The sequence below is a fragment of the Protomyctophum bolini genome, assembly GCF_963924005.1.
Source record: "Protomyctophum bolini genome assembly, chromosome: 7".
In the NCBI taxonomy this organism is placed as follows: domain Eukaryota; kingdom Metazoa; phylum Chordata; class Actinopteri; order Myctophiformes; family Myctophidae; genus Protomyctophum; species Protomyctophum bolini.
The window spans coordinates 33,335,734-33,359,477 of NC_137868.1; the positions used below are offsets into that span (position 1 = coordinate 33,335,734).

Below are 23,744 nucleotides of genomic sequence, written 5' to 3' on the forward strand. Positions count from 1 at the left end.
GTGCTTGAGGCATAAACCTTATAAAACAGCCAACATTTATTATGCCAATAAATGTATAATTATTGTAATGCCTAATAATAATGTAGATCACTCAGTTTTTGCTTTGGATCAAGGGCATAATGATAATTGTATATTGTATATGTTTTTTTCACATTTCGCAGTTTGAATCACAATTGTCATTGAATAGCTGGCTGTATTCCTGCCGTTTACTTGCGTTATTCTCACCTGTGTGTTTTGTGTTGTCAGGCTGGAGGTACAGGCAGATGTGCAGAAGGAGCGCTGCAGCTTGAGTGGAGAGTCTGGCACCGTCAGCCTGGGGACAATCAGTGACAACGCTAGCACCAAAGCAATGGCTGGATCCATTCTCAATGCCTACATGCCTCTTGACAGGTAAACCTCACATACTACATCTAGTGACCTTTATTACTTCTCTGTAGTTCTGTTTGGTCTATCAAGCAACCCCACAGAACACGTTAGAATACTATGGATACACATACACCCCCCCCCCCCCCCCCCCCCCCCCCCCCTCACTCTTGCTTCATGCTTTTTGCAGAGATGGGAACAGTATGGAAGTGCAGGTGGACATTGAGTCGAAACCCGCCAAGCTGCGTCACCACAGTGGTGGCAGCAGTGTGGATGACGGTGGCCAAGCTGGCCGCTGCGCCTGGACCTGCCCCTCCGCCGGCTGTGCCTCCTCAGAGGTCAAAGGAGCCTCAGCCAAGTGGACCAAGGAGCCCTCCTGTTCCTCGTCCAACGGCTCTGGGGGCAAGAAGAGCAAAGGCAAGTTGCGCAAGAAGGGCGGTGGCACCAAGATCAACGAGACCCGGGAGGACATGGACGCTCAGCTGTTGGAGCAACGCAGCACCAACTCCTCCGAGTTCGACTCCCCGTCACTGAGTGGCAGCTTGCCTTCAGTGGCCGACTCCCACTCCAGCCACTTTTCCGAATTCAGCTGCTCCGACCTGGAGAGCATGAAGACGTCCTGTAGCCACGGCTCTGGCAGCGGCGGCGACTACCACACGCGCTTCGCCACCGTCAGCCCCCTGCCCGAGGTGGAAAACGACCGACTGGAGACCTGCCCTGTGCCCTCCTCCACTTCGTCACAAGGACAGGGCTCTGCAGTTGCACCGCACTCGCCCACCTCCACCACCTCCTCCCTAGGCCATGGTGCAGAGCTGTCCCCCCTCTGTTTCATCACAGAGGAGAACGTCAACCTGGTGTGCCCCGCTGAGCTGGACTCTCAAATCAACACTGGAGAGGTGCTAAAAGAGACAAACAATAACAGCCAACCGACGCAACCCCAGCAGCAGCCCAAGAACTCCTGTATACAGACTGAAATCTAATACCTTAAGTGCTGCAGACCCATGACATCTTTTTAGTTAACATTATTTTTTTCTCTCTCACAACTAACCACAATAGCTTAAAAAGTTTAAACTGCATTTTCTTCCTTCTAAAGGGAGACGGTGATTTGGGCTTTATTTCCTTCGAAAAACATTTGACTAATATTGGTAGGATAAAAAACTTTCTATGTCCACTGGCGGTTTGTTAGAATGGATGAGAAATGTGCAGCATTGTTGTGAGAAAATGTTAAGATTGTGAATGCTGGTGTTTTCCCCCTGAGTAAACTGCTCTCCCACCACGCCACACAGTGAAATCCTGGGTGTTCATTTAACTCGGAGGGTGTAAGAATAGAGCAGTGTTCAAATTGTATTATTAAATTGCAAAATCATAAATTGAAATCAAACGGAAGATCTTAAGACGTTTTCATTGCTGCTTTGAAATGGCCACGACAATTCTTCGTTGGTTTTCCTCAGCCAGAGGGAGTCCAGGATCTACAGCCTTTCCCAGTAATTCAGGGAGAGATCACTTTGACAGCTAAATTAAAAATAAATCTATTGTTTAGGATATACATCCTTATGCGTCCATTTGTACACTTGAAAAAATTGTACAACTTGTCAGACACTTATTTGCCACTTGGGACTGTAGGGCAGCCCACTGATTTGGTTGCCATTGTTTTGATCTGTGTAATTCTAACAAAAACTAAACCACTGTTCCGGTTAACTATTTTATTTGGGCTTTTCAATGCGGATGCAAACACCATGCAGCAATCTTAACGTAATAGCTTTCCAAAAGAATTACTCAAATAGGGACCAGGATTCATCATCTTTTTCTTTCTTTTTTTTCAAATTGATATGAGTAACAGAGGCCTCCTGTGTTTTCTTTATGTATTTATTATTTTATTTTTGTGGATGTGACATACTCTAGTCTACACATAATGCAGCTGGGTGTGCTCGGCCTCCTAAATGCATTTTAGTACTGAGAGCTCTGCTTTATTTCCGGAACGAAGATCCTTATAATGTGGCCACATTCCTGTGGTACATTTAGTGTCCAGTTTTAGGGAATTGGCCCCAAGTCCTACTTTTATTTTATCATTTGACTTAAGATGTTTGCATTGCAACTTCCTAACAGAGTGACATTAAAGTGATTTCAGTGCTAAAATGCATTTGGAAACAACAGTCAGGTTTTGTTCTGTGGATGTTGAAGTAAGAGGGATTATTGGAGCAGTTTGACTGCTGTCCACTATTCAGTGCTACAGAAGGTCTCTGGAAGGCCCTTGTGGCGATCATTCTGGAAGTAATTATACTATTAGCCAATGGTTTGGTCAGTTCTGTCAAACTGTAAAAAGAAAAGAAGAAAAGCAACACAAAAAAAGCGTTTGTCTTATTATTCAGACTGATGGTCTCACCTCACTGAGTTTAAGACGACTTTGATATCTACTATCTATGTTAATTCATGGTGCCTTCAAGAAGCTGGTTCTTTCTGTTTGTCCGCGTCTCCACCGTGTCTTCAATATTTAATACTACAAACACAGGACAGATCTCAGAATGTCTATGTAGAGAGGGATGGTAGTAACTAGGTTATACAATATACATATAAAGTACATACTGTGGTAGACATTATACATGAAGACTTTTCAATTGCCTACCAAAGACAGCACTCAGGCTCTTGTTAAATCTTAGTTCTTATACAGTACCTTTGATGTCTGTTTGTCACCTGTAGACGGTATGGTGCATCCATTTTACACCATAGGGATGAATGAAGACAAGACCCAGGAAATATACACACATAGATACACAGACTGCTGTTTTTTACATGCTTTACAAAATGCTACGCATACTGAGGCCACAGAATGGCCCTAGGCACCTGCACTGTTAACCGTTAGTTTTTATTACATTATAATGCGATGCACAAAGTTTATGGGGATACATGCAATTGTTTATGGGTTTCCCTATTCTGTTGATTTGTCCTGTGATTCCCGTTTGTGTTGCCAATTGGTGCTGCTGACCAGACCTGGTGTCAAATCCTATTGATACTTCGCGTAAGTCTGATTTATACTCTGTCATACGGCATTGTCTCGTCCAGAAAATAGCAGAGCTAAAGCTCACAACTCGTTGAGGATCCAACACTTTGTGAGCCTGTAGATTGGCTTTTCGGCACGCAACACCATCATATGACGGAGCATGAATTGAGCATTACTATTGAGTTCTGTTTGAGTCTCTTAGGCCCAAACCACACCAAAGGGTCAAGACTGTTTTAGCGTTAACTCCTTGCGTTTTGGACCCAAGGAGTTGCATGGTGACCCTTTGTGATGGTCAGTGTGTTTAATTTAAGAGACCATTTACTTGGAATCTAATGACTAGTTTCAGCAATTTGAAGACAAGGATGTTAATTAAAACTGTTAAAGCATTTTGAATGGTATTTTGGATCCAGGTCTGTTTTCTGATCGATCATCCAGTTTGGTTTGGAGGATGAAGCTACATGCTGCATTCTTCCACATATAAACAATTATTTGGTTCCTACTTCTATGTTCTGTTTTTTCTGTTTCTCTAATTTGAACACTAGTGCCAGATATAATTTGTAATTTGTCAAGAATGGCATATGGTATTTGTATATTTGTTTGCTAATTTGCTTTACAATATAATATGCGTGTAAATGCATATCTGAAAAATAAAAAACCCAATCTGTGATGTGCTTTTCGTCTCAGGTTTAATTAGAAAACACGAGGCCTTTCTATTATGTTCAGTTTTTATTCAACAGTCATTTCCATAACATATTCACAATTATTTTCATATAGTGTATAAAGTATTTTCCCACTTAATTGATAAATAACCATTTTCATTTGGACTCGGAAACACATTTACATCTCTACTGAAATATGGTATTAAAAACACATGCGGTTATTGCATCAGGTAGCCTCTGATCCCCACTATCCTCCCTGAATGTAAAATGTGATACATTCATTGACATTTCATTATATTAAAAGAAAAATCGATTTAGATCGATTAACCGCAGGGTTTGGATATTTATTAATGAATAGTAAAATAATATAGATTTGCAGCTTTGTGAAAACGATATATTTATGTTATATTGTTTTAATATCTTAATTTGACCACTTCTATGGCCACGTTTGTATGGAAAACAGATTCAAATTGTGCAATATGAGTTCGCATCAGTCTCAGCTATGTAGCATTTGAGTGTAAAAGGTCATAAATAAATAATATAAATTTGAGGATCGTGTACAATCAACACAAACCACTGGACCACTTTACAAAGGCACACATCTCATACAGACACTGCTACTCTTGAATGTGTGACTGGCTGCTTGCAGGAATGCTTTAAACTGTTGTGAAGAAGAATCTTGGACCAGTGTTTGTGCTTGACTGGATGGCCCATATTTGCTAATCAAATAGCGGTCCCACACATTTTCATAATTTAAAAGTAATTCCCAATTGGCAAAGACACCTTTACAATGCTTGCTAGACTTTATTTAGACTTGATTTGCCATGCCATGGAATGTTGCAAAACGATATAAGCTTTGTCACACCGGGCTGATATACTGCTGTAAGCCCAGAATACTTAAAAATACCAGAAAACTGCTTTGGATTTTTGGCTTTGGAGATCATTCTGCATAGAACAGTAATAATTTGCCAGCCATGCATTTTTAAAATAGGTAATAGGACCAGTCTGGTTTTTTCTTCATAAAAAATATAACTTTGTCAAAGACAAATAGACAATATGACTGTCATTGTAACATTATAGTCTACATTTCTCCATTAGCAAAGATTATCTATAGGCTCAGTAGCAAGTTACATTTATGTATGTATGTATGTAATGCTTAGCATACTTGATTTCTTCTGACCTTAGACCAGCTGATCAGCTTTAGCAGCAGTCCTTATCATTTGACTGATATGAAAACTTTTAACAGAGTTCACAAAGAGGAATTTGTTTAAATTCTGAGAACATGAACCTCACCTGAGCAAATAGAGTTGACCTGAAAGGAAACCCCCTATGCAGTTGAACATTACACAACTCGTACCCAACTCCCATGCATCAATATATTGAAAATGAGCCCAACAGTATCCTGCTGTCACATTTCATAGAATTGCTAGTGGTGGTATAAAAGTATGTCTGAATAGCAAAATGCTTTGGAGAGAAAAAATATATTCCTTCTAATGTTACAGAGACCTACAGTAAACCAGATAATATACAGTAGAGAGAGCCAGTAGTAAAGTGAATGTGATTCATGTTTCAAGTTCTTCAGTCTCCGTTCTTTGTTGTTGTCATGACTAAGCACTTGTGCCATTTTGCATAGATCCTTGGTATTGTTGTTGTAGCTCATGCAGGAGGGAGCAGGGGAGGGAGAGCACATTCATATGTATTTGTTGGCCAGGTTCTGAACGTCGTTCTTAGTGAACTCTGTGCTGTCCACAGCAGACAGGTGCTCAAAGAGCTGAGTCATGTGTCGACGCTCTCCCTTCTCTAGCAGCATTAGTACAACCTGGAGTAAAGATGGAAGAGAGAGAAGGAATTCAAACCTCTGCAAACGCGTACATCTCTGTTTAATGAGCTACTAAGATGTGTTGTAACTTGTAAGATTACAGAGGTGTAGAAGAATGACGAATGTGTAATGTCAAGTACTGGCAAAATAGCTAGGCTTGTACTGTAAAATACCAAGTAAACAATCAATCTAGAACAGGATCAAACTTAGATAACACATGGAGCAGCTCAGACATTTGGATGCAGTAGCATTGAAACGTAAAAAGAGGCTTATTGTCCGTGCTACAACAGTGTATTATCTACGATTGATGCTGTTGTGTCCCTGTTCTGTGATGCATCGTACCTGCCTTCGATTGGTTGAGGCGTGGCAGAATTCCCTTTCTTCCCATCTAAAACAGGGTTTGTGTGTACTTATTTGACGTATTTATAAAGATCATCTTACCGAGAACCTGTCAGCGGTGTGCAGGTGGTTGAGGTGCCGGTAGACAAGGTTGGGGTCTTTCTCAACGAGGTGTGAGTCCAGAGCCTGCATAATGAAAGCGATGGTGTGGCCGTCCAGCTGGGTGCTTAGGTACTGGGGCAGCGTCTCCGGAGTGACAGAGGTCAGCAGCTCTGCGCAGGCTGCCACGTTCCCACTGCAGCGGGCTGCGTTCAAAGACTGTCCGAACTCATAGGCGTTAGTCGGGTGGAGGTTGATGGCGACCTCTTCTCCTCCTCCACAGTGGTTCTCTGATCCGCTCGACACTGGCAACGTTTCCTCGTCACCTTCAACCTGAGGGAGAGAATTAACAGCGGTGAGCCTCTTGAGGTCGATTTACAAGAGAAAGTCTGTTTATTTTGTTGAGTTGAGCTGAGTTAAATGTTATTATCCTACTATTCAGCCGCGCTCACACATTTATTTAGTTTACCTGGTAGTGTCAATGTACAAAATGTTATTTAGATTGTTTCCTATAGACAAATCCGCTGAGTGGCAACCATAGTTGTGGTGTCAAGCGGCGATAATTCGGGTCGATTGACACTACCGTTATGATTGCGCCCAGGGCACTGAGCTGAGGGCAGCGCTCCACGGATTCGTCTATAGTTGATTTTTTTTTGTTTCAATGTATGAAATGTAATTTAGATAGTATGTTTATACAGACGATACATGTAGGTTCATTGTTTACCTGTATCGTAGTTTCTTTAGGCACTGTTCTGTTTCTGCATTCTATTTACGGTGTGTGATTATTTACCTTCTTTATTGTAAAACCCAAACCACACCAATGATTTGCCATGCAACTCCTTGCAACATCCGATACCGATACCGAGACAGTATCGGGAGTCGGGACATCTCTAATTCAAATCAAGTGGCAATCAATTACAGGTGCAGGACTAGGCTTGGGATCCTTTAGGGTTTTAAAACGCTTCTGGTTCCTTAACGATTCCTATAGGCTAGTATAGGGGGTTCCAAATGGACCCTTAGAAGTCTGTAACTCTGAGAGTGCACAAATGAAACTACTCACAGTTATGGTGGTCCTTGAAATTAAAACGTTTGAGAACCACCGTTATTGTAATTGTTTAGCAGACTTGAAGTCCACATACCAGCTCTGATAGAAGTCCACATACCAGCTCTGACAGTGTGATAGAAGTCCACATACCAGCTCTGATAGAAGTCCACATACCAGCTCTGACAGTGTGATAGAAGTCCACATACCAGCTCTGACAGTGTGATAGAAGTCCACATACCAGCTCTGACAGTGTGATAGAAGTCCACATACCAGCTCTGACAGTGTGACAGAAGTCCACATACCAGCTCTGACAGTGTGATAGAAGTCCACATACCAGCTCTGACAGTGTGATAGAAGTCCACATACCAGCTCTGACAGTGTGACAGAAGTCCACATACCAGCTCTGACAGTGTGATAGAAGTCCACATACCAGCTCTGACAGTGTGATAGAAGTCCACATACCAGCTCTGACAGTGTGACAGAAGCAGTTCCGGAAATGGTTCCAAATGTGGTGGAAGCGATTACGGTTCCTCAATGTTGCATCCTATGCAGGACACCCACATGCAACTACGCATACTGTAACTTAGAACACAGTGTTGTACCTCAGTGATGGGTACGCTCCTCCTGGCTTTGGCCGGGGAGGCGCTCAAGCTCTGTCTGAGTAACAGAGTGACCTCCTCTAGCTCCTTCTCAGCCTCCTGGACGCCGGGGTCCTGCCGTAGCACCTCCTGTAGGTCAGAGCTGCACGCCAAGTAGTCCTAATTGTACGGGGAGACACGTTCAAGTATGTTTATCGTAAATATTTAATACTGGTAAGGACAAACATGGCTGCATAAGACTGTGTCCTTACAATAGACCCCTTATCAGACAACATCACACTGATAAGAACAATTATGCACAGTTGCGCACGCAGCCCGGCACCAAATAAACCCCACCGCTCATAAGATGCAATGTAAAACTGCACTCACGTGTAAAAATGCATCCCATCAAACTTTCAGATGCTGTTTTTCTCCCAGTATGGAGGAAGAATGCTTAGAGATTCACATCCCGTTATTTTAATGGTTTATTTAATTTTAACTTCCTTAGCTTTGGCTTCAACTTATTCTGCAGAATAAAAGAGGCTTCCTTGTAAATGAGACATGGCCTCTGTGCATGTTGAATACACATAATGAAATGTCCTCACATTGAGATTGAACACAAACACTCATCACACAGCCATCCATACAGGTACACCACCAGTCCAGTTCTGCCCCCCCCCTGCCTCACCTGCAGCCCTTTATAGGCCATGGCTCGTCTGTAGAAGGCCTTTTTATTTGTTGGCTCCAGTTTGAGTGCTGCGTCACAGTCCTGTTTGGCTTCAGCGAACTTCTCCAGCTTCACGTAGCACAGGGCCCTGTGCAAACGACCACATTCATCTTCACAACAATAGTATTTCACAACTTTTGCTTCATAACGGTGCCGCCATAGCTATATACACAATGAAATCATCACTGATAATTTTAGTGTACAAATGTAACCCATCATTAGGTTAACTTATACCCATCATTTTACGGTGTATACATTCCTGGTGGCCGTGTTACCAGGTTAGTACAACACACACACACACACACACACTGTGCACACTGTGCACACAAAGGGAGCTAATTATTCCTGTCAGCATGTGAGTGTTTTGTTTCCTGCAGCATGGTCGAAAATCTACCTACTATTGTGAGACAGAGAAAGGGAGAGAGAGAAGAGAGGAGAGAGAGAGAGAGAGGCTGTATGACAGACAGACCTGTCTGTATCTTTATGTGTAAGGCATGATGCAGGTTATAATTAGACTCCTAACAAAAGGAAGGAAACATAGCATTATGGGTGAAGCTGGCAGCTGCTTCCCTTCCCTCGGCCATTTTGTTCCACCTTGCCAAACAATATTCACTGATGTAGCTCGGTCGGCTGACTGGCTGACGTCATGGGTGGAATGACAAGGCAGCTAGAGTCGCTGCAGTATTGGAGACCGATCATGGCCGAGTGCATTAGATCATTCTGTGTCGGTTCATTCAAACGAATGAATGGATTAGCATTTTTACGGCATGGCTCTGCAGCGGTCTGTATGTCTGCCTGTCTGTCTGTGTGTCCGGAGCTAATCTCACAAACCGTTGTATCGATCGGTGCCAAATGTCTTGTGCACACTGCCAGTAAGCCGCGTAAGCCACGTCCATGTTTTATACTTCTGCATGACTCTATTTTACGCATGATTTTGTATTTGTTTACTCTTATATTCTTATATTGTAGCATATACAAAACAAAACAGTTTACTGTTGTGAAACTGACAGTGATCTGATAGGACCTCTGACCTGTTGGTGTAGACAGCACATTCTTCAGGTTTTATGGTAAGGCATTCACTGTACTTCCCCAGGGCTTCCTGGTATTGGCCTTTCTTCACAAAGTCATTTCCTTCCTTTTTCAAAGATGTGAAACGAACTTCTGCTCTCTTTGCTGCAAGACAGAAAATGTAAAGAAAGAAAAGCAGGACAAAAGAGTATTTACTTGAAAGCATTCGTATAATGTTGTTCTGCCTTACATTAAACCCAAAAATACGATTGTGAGATTAACTCACAGCTGAATCAATACTACCACGATTTCCCTATAAAACCTGAGGCACAAGCCGAGGTTCCTGATTCTTTCCCTTTATAAAGTAGGAGAGTTTAAACTGTGCAATTTAATGCAAGGTTAGCTCGACTTGCGGTGTGACAGTCAAGTCAGCGATCCTTCACTGTGAAGAGTGAAGGCTAATCAATGTGCCTTGTCCTGGGAGAGGGGGAGAAAATACTGCCTGCAGCTCCCTTGTTCCATTAGTCAGAGTTTAAAAATAACAGCTGCAGTGTGGCCTTTACAGTAGGTTGGAGGGAAACTGCTTTGTCAGGAAACCATGGAGATGGAGAGGTGCTTTATTCTTAACATCAGCCTACAGCAGGTACCTCATTTCCATCTCATATAAAGGGATGAGAGACACTGCACAGCAGCTAGAGAGAGATAGAGAGAGATGGTGTGTGTGTGCATTATAATTGCCCAGCATTAGAGCCTATGAAGCCTGAAGGTCATTTCAGCCTCCATGATAAGAACAATGTGAAAGAAAGCTTTGTTGAACTTTGTACCAAAGGTACTTATAATACGCCCTTTGGTTAAGGTGGCGTTTAGCGCTGAGAATGACACATTGTGCATGCTAGTAGAAAGGTTTAATACGACTTGATTCAATATGGGTGCAGGAAGTAATGCGTACCTTTCACACTAAGCATGACACATTTGAACCATAGACTCATTGAAAACACACACTTGCTTCTGGTGACTGCTATTATCCTATTATAGTGCTATTATAATGCGTGTGTTGTAATTACAGGCTTTAGTTCCGACGTGTCTGACCAACGCATGTCGGGAGCGACGGTTGATTTCCGCATTTCGATAGACATCAACATCGATCGATCGACATCGACCGACATCGATGTGGTTAGCAGGACCTTGTAGTCCAGATCCTGGCTGAAACGGGGAGCCATCCATCTCTAGTTTTAGTTTTTCCCCCTTTACTCAGAAGGCACACTGTCCCAACCAGTCCAGAAAACAGGGGTGAAACATAATTGTATGTTGTAAATTACTTTTTTATTTTCTAAATTTAAAGTAGTCAATCATTTCACCCGTTTTCTCCCCAATTTAGTTGTTATGCCAATTCATTCCTACCAGTGCTTACGGCAGCTTTAGTTGCTCGGCCAAGCCATTCACGCTGCGGTGGTGGACAGGTACCATTGCGCCTTTATTTTATTTCTTTAGATTAGTACTAATAAAGAAATATGTCATTTTGAATTTACTAATTGATACAAAAACAAGGTCAAAATGATAAAATAACCGATCTACAAACGCACAATGCATCATGTCTCATCATCATATGTATGATGCATTGTGAGCTTATAGAGAACCTAGAACCACGATGCCCCCTGTCTGTCTGTCCTGAACGGACGGTCCGCTCATTGAGTTCAATGGACCCCGTCCATTGACACCATCTGGTCCACACTATTAAAACAATAAGTATATATTGAACACACCTGCGTCTCTAGCAGCCTTCTCTGCACGGGCCTGCAGGGCCTCTTGGCTGAGCGGCTCCTCTCGGCGGTGCTGCTGAGCCGACAGAGGAACCAGAGGAATGTCCGGCAGCTTCTCTCTCCAATCAGGACCGTCCTGCTCAATCAGCTGCCTGGTGATCCTGAGAGACGTCAGAGGGGAGAACGTGGTGATGCACGAGGACAGACACAACGATATTCACTTCAACGCACACACCGATACAGACCTGTTTACAGACCCCCTCCATGTCCCAGCAAAAAAGCAACAGCTAACAAAAGCTGGACAAGCACCATGGATGACGTCATTTTTGCCATTTATTGCTGATTCTGAAGTGTGCAGAATGTTCCAACAAGTTCATACGATACGCGCAAGGCAAGGGGCCAGCTATGCACTCCAATGTTGAAGCGCTGGGCCCTAGTGGTAAGAGGAAGGACTGCAGGCGGACCCGTGGATTCTTGACAAGGAAACCCCGTGCAACCGAGCGCCCAATGTAAAGCCCAGGTGCACTCTGGGTGCACTTCCGCATTTGGACACCAAAATTTGGTGTCCAAATGCGGAAGTGAAATGCTGAATCAGCGAAATAGACGGTACTTCCGGCAGCCTTCCGGGTGCTTCAAAACGCCAATGAGCAACTTCCACTGACATGAATAGCGGAGGGGGCGGAGCTTCGCGCTAGTTTAGTCTCTATCCTTTTAATACTCTATGGCGCAAGGCAGCAGGACCAGACGCCATTGTAGCAAGGATGTTCAGAACATGTGCAACACAGCAAATGGAGTTTTCACAGATATGTTCAACCAATTCCTCCTTGAGGGTAGAATATCTCTTCCCCTGTCTGCATTTCCACGTCAGCCACGTCCACTCTCCATTCCTACTCAGTCCTTGTCCACACACCTGTTCCCACTCCCTCTTCAGCCCAACAGTGCCATATGCCCTTCCACACCTGTGAACACTTCGGCAATTACCCTGCTCCCTATAAGACTGGACTCTTTCCACACTCCCACTGTCAGAACATACTTCCTTGTCCCCTGTGTTGTACCTGAGTTGCTGGTTCTCTGTTTTTTGCAATTCTGAAAAGCTGCATTTTTGGACTTTACTGCTTCGAAAGGTTTGCATGTTTGAACTTTCGGTTTACTGCTTTGTACTTTGAAGAACCTTTGCATTTTTGGCATTTTCTGCATGCTGCTACTACTCATTTGTTTTGTTTGTAGCTTGACGGCATTCTGCTTTAACAAATCATTTAATTTGAACATTCCTGCTCTTATCCTGCATTTGGGTCCTACCCTTTGACTCACAAGAAGTGCAGAAAGAAAAAAGCAAGGTAACTAGTTGTTTTAAATGACAGGAAACCCGTAGCACTCACCCCCATAGTGATTAGTGACTGTAAATGCCTTGAGAAGTTTAGAGAATGTCAAAGATCTGATCAACTGCAGGTTGCCACCCACCCTAGACCCCATTAATGTCACAACACGACACACTGCCCACTACACACCTGGTCCCTGGAGAAAAGGAATTCATATGTGAGATAGAATGCTATAGATTACAGCTCAGCATTTAACACCATAGTCTCCTCCAGACTTGACACCAAGCTTATAAACCTAGGACTCAACCCCCAGCCTGTGCAGCTGATATGTCAAAACGATGGCAGGTAGTAAGGAGGGGCTCTAACACCTCTGCCCCCTGACCATCAACACAGGACAGGAGTCCCCCAGGGCTGCGTTCTGAGCCTCACACGTTCATGACCATGCACACCTCCTGTGTTTAAGTTCCCTGGTCACATGGCAATGATGAGACATCCTCCTGGAGGAAGGTTGAGAATTTGACACAATGGTGTCAGAACAACCTGGTAACTAACAGTACTCTCACTAGAAGCTCATAAGGGAAACTGCACCCACAAAGCTTGGTTGAAAACATAGAGGTAAAGTCAGTGATGTATCATGGCCACAAAGAGGTGTAAACTGCGCTTTCGCATACTCTGCATACTTACAGGTCTATGAGCACAAGTGTGCTCTTCTCAATTGTAATAAGATGTACCTGTACACAAGATGTAACGATAAAGGAACCTTGAACCCAGAACATAGAGGTATATTGTTAATTGAGGCCTATAAATCCCTCATAGACCCTGGCACACATCTTCCAGGTGAACTTCCTGGTTACATAACAGAGGGCACATGTTTCTAGAGCCATAAATAGCTCCTAGCTGGAGCTGGAGCCGACAGCCTAAGCTGTTGTGTTAACTAACCACTAATTAGTCATGGACTGTGCTGTCCTGGACAGTGCACTTGGTTTGATTGTTAGCTGGAGCAAATATGATGGGTTTTAGTTGGTGAATGCAGGGACAATCAAACGGTTTAACGCATTAGTAATTGAACATTTTGCTAAAAGTTAAATGAACAACTAGAAAAGACAGTTGGACAGACCAACCTGCTTAAAGCTCAGCAGAATAAATAAGAATAAAACCTATATCTACGCTGAAGATAACTGATTTACGAGCCATTGTAAATGCGTTATTTCTGGTGGTAAGCAAAACTGCCATGTAATGAAGCTTAAAGGGATATTTCACTTTAAAAAAACTTTTGGTCATTTTATCATCTACTCAGGCTTATGTGAACACCCCAGATGTTTTTTAAGTAATTAGATACATTTTACCTGCCCTGCCCCTTCCTATGCAAACCCATTATGACTTCAAAATCTATTTTAACCATGATAGATTAATCGAAAACACCCAACCTTTTTATGGTGACTGGTAGTGTCCTTCCGATACGTGAGGGGCCGTGCTTTTTCATTTACTATTCTTATTTGTTTTTAAATTATTTTGGAAAATAGACACACAAAAATAATTATTAAAAATAATTAAAAACAGTAAATGAAAAACCATGTCCAATACGTCCCCTCACGTATTGGAAGGACACTATCAGTCACCAGAAAAAAGGTCAGGTATTTTCAATGAATCTATCTTGGTTAAAATGGAGTTTGAATTTACAATGGGTTTGTATAGGAAAGGGGCGGGGCAGCTAAAATGAATATCAAATATCTAAATACTGAATCCAGCGATGTTCACATAAGCCTGAGTAGATGATAAAATGATCAAAAGTTTTTTTGAAAGTGAAATATCCCTTTAACTTAGACTTAACACAAAAAATTCAAAGGCATGCACTAATAACACATGTGAAGTTCTTTGCTTTCTATCTGAACTCTGGAATGTGGATTTGAATGATAAAGTCTGTCCTTTCAGCCCTCTGTGTCTCTGTGACGTCACCTCCGTGATCTGCACTGCGAAGCTGCGCCTGTGGCGAGGTGAAAGGTGAATGATAATACCTGTTGACGCTGTCGTTTGCTGCCTGGATACTCGAATCTATCTGCAGGACGGTCTTGTAATCCACGTAGGCCTTGCTGTAACGTTCCAGCGACTCGTGAGCCATGGCTCGACGGAGGAGGGGCTTGATAGAGAAGGGCTGCAGTTCCAGGGCTCTGGACAGTAATTATAGACATAATGAGAGGGGTTAAGGATCAGGCCTGCTATACGTAGACAGTCGCGTCTGTGTACGGATTGCTGGAGGGCAAGTAACTGTGCAGTAGTAGATTGTAGATTGTACAGTACAGAACATGGGCATGGGTACATAGCCATGCCCATGTATGGCTCTGTGGAAACACACAAACAGTATGGTTGTTTTCCCTGATGAAGGCTGTGGGACCGCTACGTGTGTGTTGTATCACTGACACTGTCACCATGGACTACTTTTAATGTATTTCTATCATGAAATAGACATCTAATAAAGGCTTAGTTTTAAAACCTTTTCACCAGAACAGTGCCTTGTCTTTATCCATTGTTGTAACAACCAAACCCAACCAACCAAAGAGCATTACACTTTTTTGGGACTTCCGAGCACTCCAGAACATTCCCCCCACACAGTGTATTTCACCACAAACACCCAAATCCTCATTTGTTTACCAAAAGTGTGGCTAAAAATAAGTAAAACGTCAAAATTCTAAACTTCAGACTAAACTTCAGAAAGTGTCCTTGAGTTGCAATCGGGTAGGCTATATGTATCATGTATGATAAACAAACGTATAGTCTCCCCACTAGTTCTCTTCTGAATAGTACATGTGCAGTACATTGGTGGAATAGGGTGGTTTGCTGTGGGCAGATGGAACACATGTGGGCACATGTTCTCATGAGAAGGCTCTCATGTTCAAGACATCTCTAAGAAGAGAATACTGTCACTCACAGAACTGTCCTTGTATCACAACGCTGACAAAGGGTATACGCCAAAACGTGTACGTTGTGCTGTCTGCTCTGCAACATACCATGCCAATTATAAAATAATAAAGTGCCTTAAAGGACAGTTCCATGAGTGCTGGTATTCTCTTCTTGGAGATTTCTTGAAAAGTAAGATTGAGACGAATTGGAGTCGTGCATGCCTCCTTGTGCTCTCATGTTCTCATGAGAAAGCATTCTGCCAAGGACCTCAAGTGAGGTCTACCTTTTTACACATAATGTGAAGAACCTTTTTTTTAAAGAGATAATGACTTTGTATTTATTATTTGACTGTAAAAGAGTTAGTCACATGAAACCTATAGCTTCCCTATTCTGGGCATGTCATAATAGCGGAAAACACCCTGCAAGAATGTTATGAACATTCAGCGGAAATAAAAGATCTACAAGCTCACAATGCGTCACATTGCTGACGTGTTTCAAGCGTGTAGATGGGCTATTTCCGCTATTTGAAATTCAGCGACGTAATTCGGTAATGAAATAATGTGGACAAAGGAATAAAACTAGTGATACTATATCATGTATGACTGTTGGGTGTGTAACTGATGCTGCTGTTGATGGAGTCTCACCTTGTGCAGTCCTGTATACATTCCTGGCTGTTCCCATCTTTCAAGTAACAGGCCGCCCTGTTAGAATACAGAACACCTAGATCCTCTGGACTGTCGATGCCTATGGAGAGAGAAAGAAACAGAGGATTCACACCTCAACAATAGCAAGAATGAAAATAAATCTGAGTGTGCGAAAATGGCAGATGCGTTGTGATTTTGCAGAACGCCTATTTTCGCTATTTTTAAATAATTACGAAAGAAAGAATTTATTAAATCGATTAGATTGATTAACTTTTTCACGCAGACACAGAGGAGCTCTGAGGAAAGGCCACAGGGTTGACTAGGGTGTTGTCACACACTAGTCTCACAGCATGTCAAAGGGTTGACTAGGGTGTTGTCACACACTAGTCTCACAGCATGTCAAAGGGTTGACTAGGGTGTTGTCACACACTAGTCTCACAGCATGTCAAAGGGTTGACTAGGGTGTTGTCACACACTAGTCTCACAGCATGTCAAAGGGTTGACTAGGGTGTTGTCACACACTAGTCTCACAGCATGTCAAAGCCAAAGCTCTCGCATGTTAGAAACCTTTTATGTTGTTGTTCGGATTATGTCTAAAGCTGGTTGTTAAATCTGTAGTGCTGTGACACATGGTGCAAAAGTGAGGCAAAACCATCAAAGTAATGTTTTATAATGGTGTCTGGTGTCTGGTGTGTGTGTGTGTGTGTGTGTATGTTGCCGCAATGACTCAATGACAGGAGCATGAGAGACATTCATTTTGTTTTAATGCGTCACCATTTCCTGATTTATTTTCAAGCTAAGATGCCATCCTCCTTGGACTTAAGGCCAACAAGTCTTTCACGGTTGCATCACTTCAGTAGTACTGTATATTCTCTTGCACACACACACACACACACACACACACACACACACGCACACGCTCACGCACACACACACACACACACACACACACACACACACACACACACACACACACACACACACACACACACACACACACACACCATAAATGTATATGGAGTGAGTTCATATCCAGTAGAGTTATGGCTGTGGCGAGCTGATTTAATCAACAATAATAACAAGTGTTCTTTACAACACTTACAAACAAGGAACATAAAAAAGACAGGTGGTAGCTCTGCTGGTGTCTAAACTATTTAATCACTTTTTCTTTTCTATTATATTCAGATATTCTTCTGCCAGACACTGGTGATATTTATAGCCTGTAGTGGTGGTGCTTACTCAGTTATGTGCTAATTTAAAATCACAAGGCTTTATTCTTCACAACATTGCTGTTGCATTATATTACTTACTTCATTGCCACAATGTGGGCCAGTTGTTCCCCATAAATGTAGGCCAGCATGGAGGATTGTGGGTGATTATATTCAAATAGACCCTCCTACATACAGCATACCACTGTCAACAGTAATTTGTCACAATGCTCTGCCTACCAAACGGTGTCTTTGTCCATAATCTAATCTGATGTGATGAAGTGCCACTCTGAGCTGACTATAGTTCATGTGGGTATACCTGCTTATAGCAGGTACAGGATATGCCCATGTAATCTGGACTACCATAATGATATTGATATGGCAATTAGTTGGACTACCCTGATGAAGGTTAGGGTTACAGAAAAGGGTGCCCATGTCAAATTTGTCAATGAACTGTTTATGACCTTGTATTTAGTGACAGAGACATAGGCCACTAGTATTGGTCTGTGTGATTGCATGTGATTGTGATTGTGTGTGTGCGTGCGTGGGGCCGCGAGTGTGTATTGGAGATTTTCTACTGCATGGTACCGCTGGCTATACTCGACTCTATTATACTCAGTAAACTCTACTCGCTTTTGGTACTACGTACTTAGTTTTCCACTGCAGATAGTACCCCTTCAATGCTGCTGGTGGTCATAGTGACGTCCTAACCCTATGCGTATAGGAGAGCACTATACTTCACTGGGCTCTCTGTTTCATGTGTACTGTACAGTCCAATAAAAACAGTTTCTGATCATGTTTGAGGTGATTAATAGCCAGCACGCCACGCACTATGCGATGAAGTTAGAATGAAAATTGTCCAAACAGTAGTCAGCATCAGCACACTTGGAACATCGATGGAGGTGATACCAAAAACGTACTAGGTACCTAGAGTTGATTGCGACTGTAGGTCGCAGATTACTATGAAAACCTGCAAAACCTGTCCGTCAGTCAGTCAGTCTGTCACGAGGTGTGACGGACTGACAACCATAAATGGAGGCTTCCTCTTTGATGTCTCCCTTTTGACTGGTACCTGTCCATTCAAACCCGGGCCCGCTCAAAAGTTATTAGCGCAGCTCTCAAAATGCGGAAGTAGAGCATTCTTCCGGATGCTTTAAAATGCCACTGAGCTACTTTCATTGAAATGAATAGCTGGGGGCGGAGGGGTAGGCGGAACAGTGTCCTGCCAATAAAGCTCCTTTTAATTGAACTGAATTGGAAAACCAAAAAGGCGAATCAAGTCGAGTCAGGCCAGTACAATGCAGCTGAAAAGTGGCATACTGCATGTATGTTATGAGTAATGAGCACATTTAAAGTAGCTACTCAGTGAGATGAACAACTGTGGATGTTGTCTGGACTCTTTCATGCACACCAGAGCAGCAGAGCAGGCAATGATAGCATGATGACAGGCCAACACTGTACTGGCTGATTAGGGAGGGAGAGAGGGATGGACAGAGAGAAGGCTGACCAGCAGCACTTACTCACTCTCTATTACTCACACACTCTCTCTGTCACTCTCTCTCTCTCTCTCTCTTTGTGAGATTTACAACTGCGGTCCCACAGATTCAATTTCACAGTGAGTGGTTAGAAGTCATGTGACCTGGAGAGACCTGAGCTGAGAGGCTTAACTCCAGGCCCAGGCTAAAACAGAAACCTCCTGTGACGCATCACTCCTCCACCTCTAGGTACAGAGTCATTATTATGTATTATGTATATCTACCTATAGCCAAAACATCTTAATTTTAACACCTGAGTCTTTTAATGAGCTATATGGTCATTTTAGGCTATGCCACAATAATACATGGGTTAGAAGCCAGAGATGGACTATGTGCTGTAATAAAGCAATATGAAACTATTAAATGTAACGCAATGTAATGTTTCTGCTGATGGTCCATAAAGAAATATAGTTAATTCATTGATTAAATCAAATCAAATCATAGTTTGCTGTTCTTTTAAACCTACATTAAACCTGAAATGTATATAACATAAGAGAGTGTCACATGCTTAGCAGCCATGTAACAACAACAAGACATAAAATCCCACCTGAATCTGTGCAGCCTGCTATGGCTTGTGAGTATTTCTCCAGTGCGTCACCAAACTGTCCATTCTTAAAAAGCAGGTTTCCCTCATTCTTTAGCCGGGCCAGTGGCGGGGGTAGGGCTCCGCAAGGAGCATCAAGGTTGACATTTCCTCCACCGTTGCTACAGGAAGGAGCACCCTTAGAGCTGCTTTGATCTGCCTGGACCGACGCCGCTGAACCCCTTTTGCTCGTTCCGTTGGCCGCCTTGGCCGGCGAGTCCTGCCCTACTTTGTACTTGTCCGAAGTGCCTCCCTTGGTCCTCCTGTGTCCGTGGGAGTTGTTGGTTTCACTGTGAGGGCCCCCTTCCCCTCTGCTATGGGGCTTTTTCTGAGCGTTCCCCATATCTCCCCTCTCAGCAGGAGCAACCGCGCTCTCCTCCCCTCCCACAGGCAGGCTGGGTTCAACCGGACAAGCTGGAAAGGGAGGGAGAAACAGAGAGAGAGAGACAGAGAGAGAGACAGAAACACAGAGAGAGAGAGAGAGAGAGAGAGAGAGAGAGAGAGAGAGAGAGAGAGAGAGAGAGAGAGAGAGAAGATAGAGAGAGGAAGAAGACACACCCACAATACGCAGTCAGCGGTTACATCAGAGTGGGGGAGGGCTGGGTACACAGTGCTACACACAACGGCAGAGCCACTTGAAAGGGGAGTTCCAGGAAGCAACCACTCAGCAGTGAATTATGGAAACGCTGGGTGGGGGTGGGGGCCTGGGTAAAGAACACACAGATACACACGCTACCAAACGTCATGTTACCCAGAGGAACTAGGGGATTCCTCCCTGGCTAGAAATGTGTTAGCAGGACAAACATGTGCACAAAACGGATCCCTCCGTTTCTCAAAGGTCACATTTCAATGTTCTGGACACATTATTAGCAATGAGTGATTTTGCAGGCAGATTAGAGGTTCTGACTCAGCCTGAGAACCGGCACAGACATGCAATGTTGTGGTATTAACAACTGAAATGAGAAATGCCATGCATGCTCCCAGGGTGACCAGATGTCCCCCTTTGCGTGGGACAGTCCCTCATTTCCAAGACGTCCCACAAATTGAGACCCTGTCCCACATTGTAACTGGCAGGCATCAGTGTTCACATGCCCTAATAGTTAGTCCCCTAATAGTTGGGTTTCTGTTGTAAAGCTCTCTCACTGTCTCTTTTCCTTTTAACAAGGGGTTTAACAAATTATAGGAAATATTATAGGCATATGGTCAAATATGACATCAAGGCATAAGTTGGAGAATAATTTGGATCTGGTCACAGCTGTCAAAGCCTGGGATGCAAAATTATTATTATTATTTTTTATCATCACACAGGCCAGGCTTTCCTCTGAGGTGTACACACACGCACACACACACACACACACGCACGTAAGTATCAAGGATATATTGGACAATGTTAATCATGGAGTGGTTCAGATAAACTCACCCGTCTGTTCATCCTCCTCTTCTTCATCTACCTCCTGTATGAGGATCTTCTTGCCTTTGGTCTGCAACTGTGATTGACCTTCTCTTATCTTCTTACCAACTTCAGTCAGAAGTTTCTAAAAGCCAAAAAGCCAAAATAAAAAATAATGTGGTCATCTTATTTGTCCCAGGGTCTAAAATGTTTGTGCACGTGGGTCATTCACAAAAGTTCAAATTAAATTCGTATTAATAATACGGTTTATGGGGTTGGATAGAATTGTCTGTATGTGTTTTTATGTTATATTTGTCAAATGCTAATAGTGGGTTCATTACCCAATCGCTACAGCAGAACATTAATACTAGTCATCAACCAAATGCAATAGATTTGGGATACGATTTGTAAATCTGTCCTTTATACTGTCCTGACTTGACTACAAAACAGGATCATTCTAAACTATAGCAGATCTTGGATAGATCTGCAGCAAATGTATATTCTCCAATTAATGTGCTTATGGAAATATGATGTGCAACTTCTTTGCTGTCATCATGTTTATTTAATACTGCTATGACAACTGAATTTCCCTCAGGATAAGTATCTATCTATCTACATACCACTTAAATTGTACTTAGTTTACAGTTAGTTTACACACAGTGACATCTACTGGGCAAATGGGCCATTGAAAAAAGAGGTACTAGTATGCACTGTGTGTGCACTGCAGCATACAATTGGTTGCTGACATTAATCTAGCATGTAATTTCTGGGCCAAAGTTTGAGGTTTAAGCATTTACAGTAGCTGCAATATTCTGTGGCTCTTCACGGAGCACAAGTCTTAGGTCCTCAGCGGCCTTCTGGAGGTTTCCCAATTTCTCCTGAAGGTGGGCACGACGTAGCAGGCCTGATGAGGAGACAGAAACCAGTATAAATACGACAAATTTCTACTGGACAGTAAAGTCTCCATTGTAATCTGTACAAATGCATTGCAGTGCTGCAGAAGAGATACGAAGTAGTTTGTTAACATGAAATGAAGCCTCATATTATTAACATTATTATTATCAATTATGTCCTGTAAATATTACAAACGTGATATTTCTTTTTACATGCATTACCCTTAGCTACAGTATTATATTATCATCATGCGTTATGTTCATGAACATTAACCAACATCACACCTTTCACATTGCCTGGTTCTAGCTCCAATACAGTCTGGCAGTCTTTCATGGCATTGTGCCAGTGTTTCAATTTAATCTCAGCCTGGGCTCTGTTGTTGTAAACTACGACATTTGGCATAATGGATATACTCCTGTAATGGAAGAGCAGCAAAGAAACAATGGCGTTAATGAATGTAAACATGCACTAAGGGTTACCAATACCACACATGTGAATTAAATCTGACCTAGATGTGCATAGTAAATCATTATCAAATAAATACCAGGCATGAGGCCATAATTCGGTAGTGTAATGGTAGTGTAGTGTACGATTAATTTAATCTAATACACCCAAGGGCAAAAAGGTTTTTCGTCTTTATATTGTCTAATTATTTCATTCTTATGAAAATGTTTAAATTGATAAATATTTGTACATCCCTTAAAGTTGTGTATCATGCTCAGATGGTGGGGGAACCCTTCAACTATGACATAAGAGTCAAATCGGTGTGAATAAAGTTGTTGTTACATGAGTTTGAACAGCTTTAGGCTAGTGTAAAGGATCTACCTGGAATAATATGCAATTGCCTCCTCGTAGTCACGGGCTCTGAAAGCATCGTTGCCTTTGTCCTTTTCATGATTTGCTAGAAGGAGCTTCTCCTGCTGAGTGAGCACTGCATGCAAAGTTAGAAACATTATGTCTCTCTTACACGAAAAAATAAACTTAAACCAGTGAGAAACAAATTATAACTATAAAATATCGATAAAATAACGATAAAATATCTTACATGTTGCATTGACTTTGGATTTGATTTTATGATGGCCAGAGTTTCTGATGGTAGGAGGATCATTACTTGTATCGCTCCGATCAATTTTTTCACATTCATTTTCAACGTCAAATCTGTAAGAAAAGAACAACCATGATTATGTAATGATAATAATATTAAACGTTCCAGATGTATGAACTGAAGTAACAAAAAGGTCTAACTTGTCCCATTCTTGGTAGTTGCGAGGGAGGACCTTCTTTGAGGAGGTATTTCTTTGTGGAACTGGATTCTGAAGTGGAAATTAGAATAGGCTATAGTTTTAAGAATGTATTTTAATATAACAAGCAGGTGTACTGTAATTTAGTCAGTGTTGTTCATTACCTGAGTGAGCGGAACAGAGCAATTGGAGCCCCGTACAGGAGGCATGTTTTCATTCACCACATCATGAAACACTGACTGCTGTCTTAGTGATGATTCAATCCCTTTGGTTTCTTCTTGCCACATCTATGAACAGTAAAAAGGAATAATAAATACAAGGCTATGTTTATCCTAGGGGGTTATACACTGTATACAGCCTAACAGTGGTACACAACCACCGCAAGAAAGTGTTTTGTTTTTTGAATGAGAAAAACTAATTTATAATCATCCAAAATTGCTGTCCACTATTACTGCTACAAATACTGCACTATAATGTATAATAGCTACCTTCAGGTCATCAATGATTTGGCTCCATTCATCTTTAGGGAGGCTGGCTGCTGTGGCCACTGGATTGTCCTTTCTGAGAGCTCGGCTCTTGGGGTCCAATTTTTGCAGGTGATTCTCACAGAACTGGATCAGATCGGGGTAAATACCCT

At 42.5% G+C, this 23,744-nt stretch overlaps 2 protein-coding genes across 2 annotated transcripts in view; one reads left to right on the forward strand and one right to left on the reverse strand.

The window, feature by feature from the left end:
• Positions 1–4,028, forward strand: part of rnf19a (ring finger protein 19A, RBR E3 ubiquitin protein ligase) — a 43,769-nt gene extending 39,741 nt beyond the window's left edge. Inside the window, exons 9-10 of the mRNA XM_080767694.1 lie at positions 247–390; positions 554–4,028. Of these exons, the coding sequence (XP_080623820.1) occupies positions 247–390; positions 554–1,343 (934 nt within the window). The 3' untranslated portion in view covers positions 1,344–4,028. The remainder of the gene's footprint in view (positions 1–246; positions 391–553) is intronic.
• Positions 4,029–4,080: 52 nt separating this feature from the next.
• spag1b (sperm associated antigen 1b) lies at positions 4,081–23,707 on the reverse strand. Its single transcript, XM_080767695.1, has 17 exons — positions 23,596–23,707; positions 23,272–23,394; positions 23,112–23,179; positions 22,912–23,024; positions 22,692–22,797; positions 22,151–22,281; positions 21,770–21,876; positions 21,003–21,117; positions 19,547–19,996; positions 16,257–16,356; positions 14,730–14,882; positions 11,399–11,556; positions 9,659–9,800; positions 8,589–8,715; positions 7,925–8,080; positions 6,281–6,610; positions 4,081–5,839 (listed from the first exon to the last, which is right to left on the reverse strand). The coding sequence occupies exons 2-17, from the start codon at positions 23,392–23,394 to the stop codon at positions 5,711–5,713; spliced, it is 2,508 nt and encodes an 835-aa protein (XP_080623821.1). The 5' UTR covers positions 23,596–23,707; the 3' UTR covers positions 4,081–5,710.
• Positions 23,708–23,744: the final 37 nt, after the last annotated feature.

Excerpts from the sequence above, each read along its gene's own strand:
- spag1b (XM_080767695.1), bottom strand. The coding sequence starts at position 23,394 with ATGTGGCAAGAAGAAACCAAAGGGATTGAATCATCACTAAGACAGCAG. Across the intron at positions 11,557-14,729 it reads GCAAACGACAGCGTCAACAG|GATCACCAGGCAGCTGATTG; the intron begins GTATTATCATTC and ends GACGTCTCTCAG. Across the intron at positions 9,801-11,398 it reads GAAGGCTGCTAGAGACGCAG|CAAAGAGAGCAGAAGTTCGT; the intron begins GTGTGTTCAATA and ends TCTGTCTTGCAG.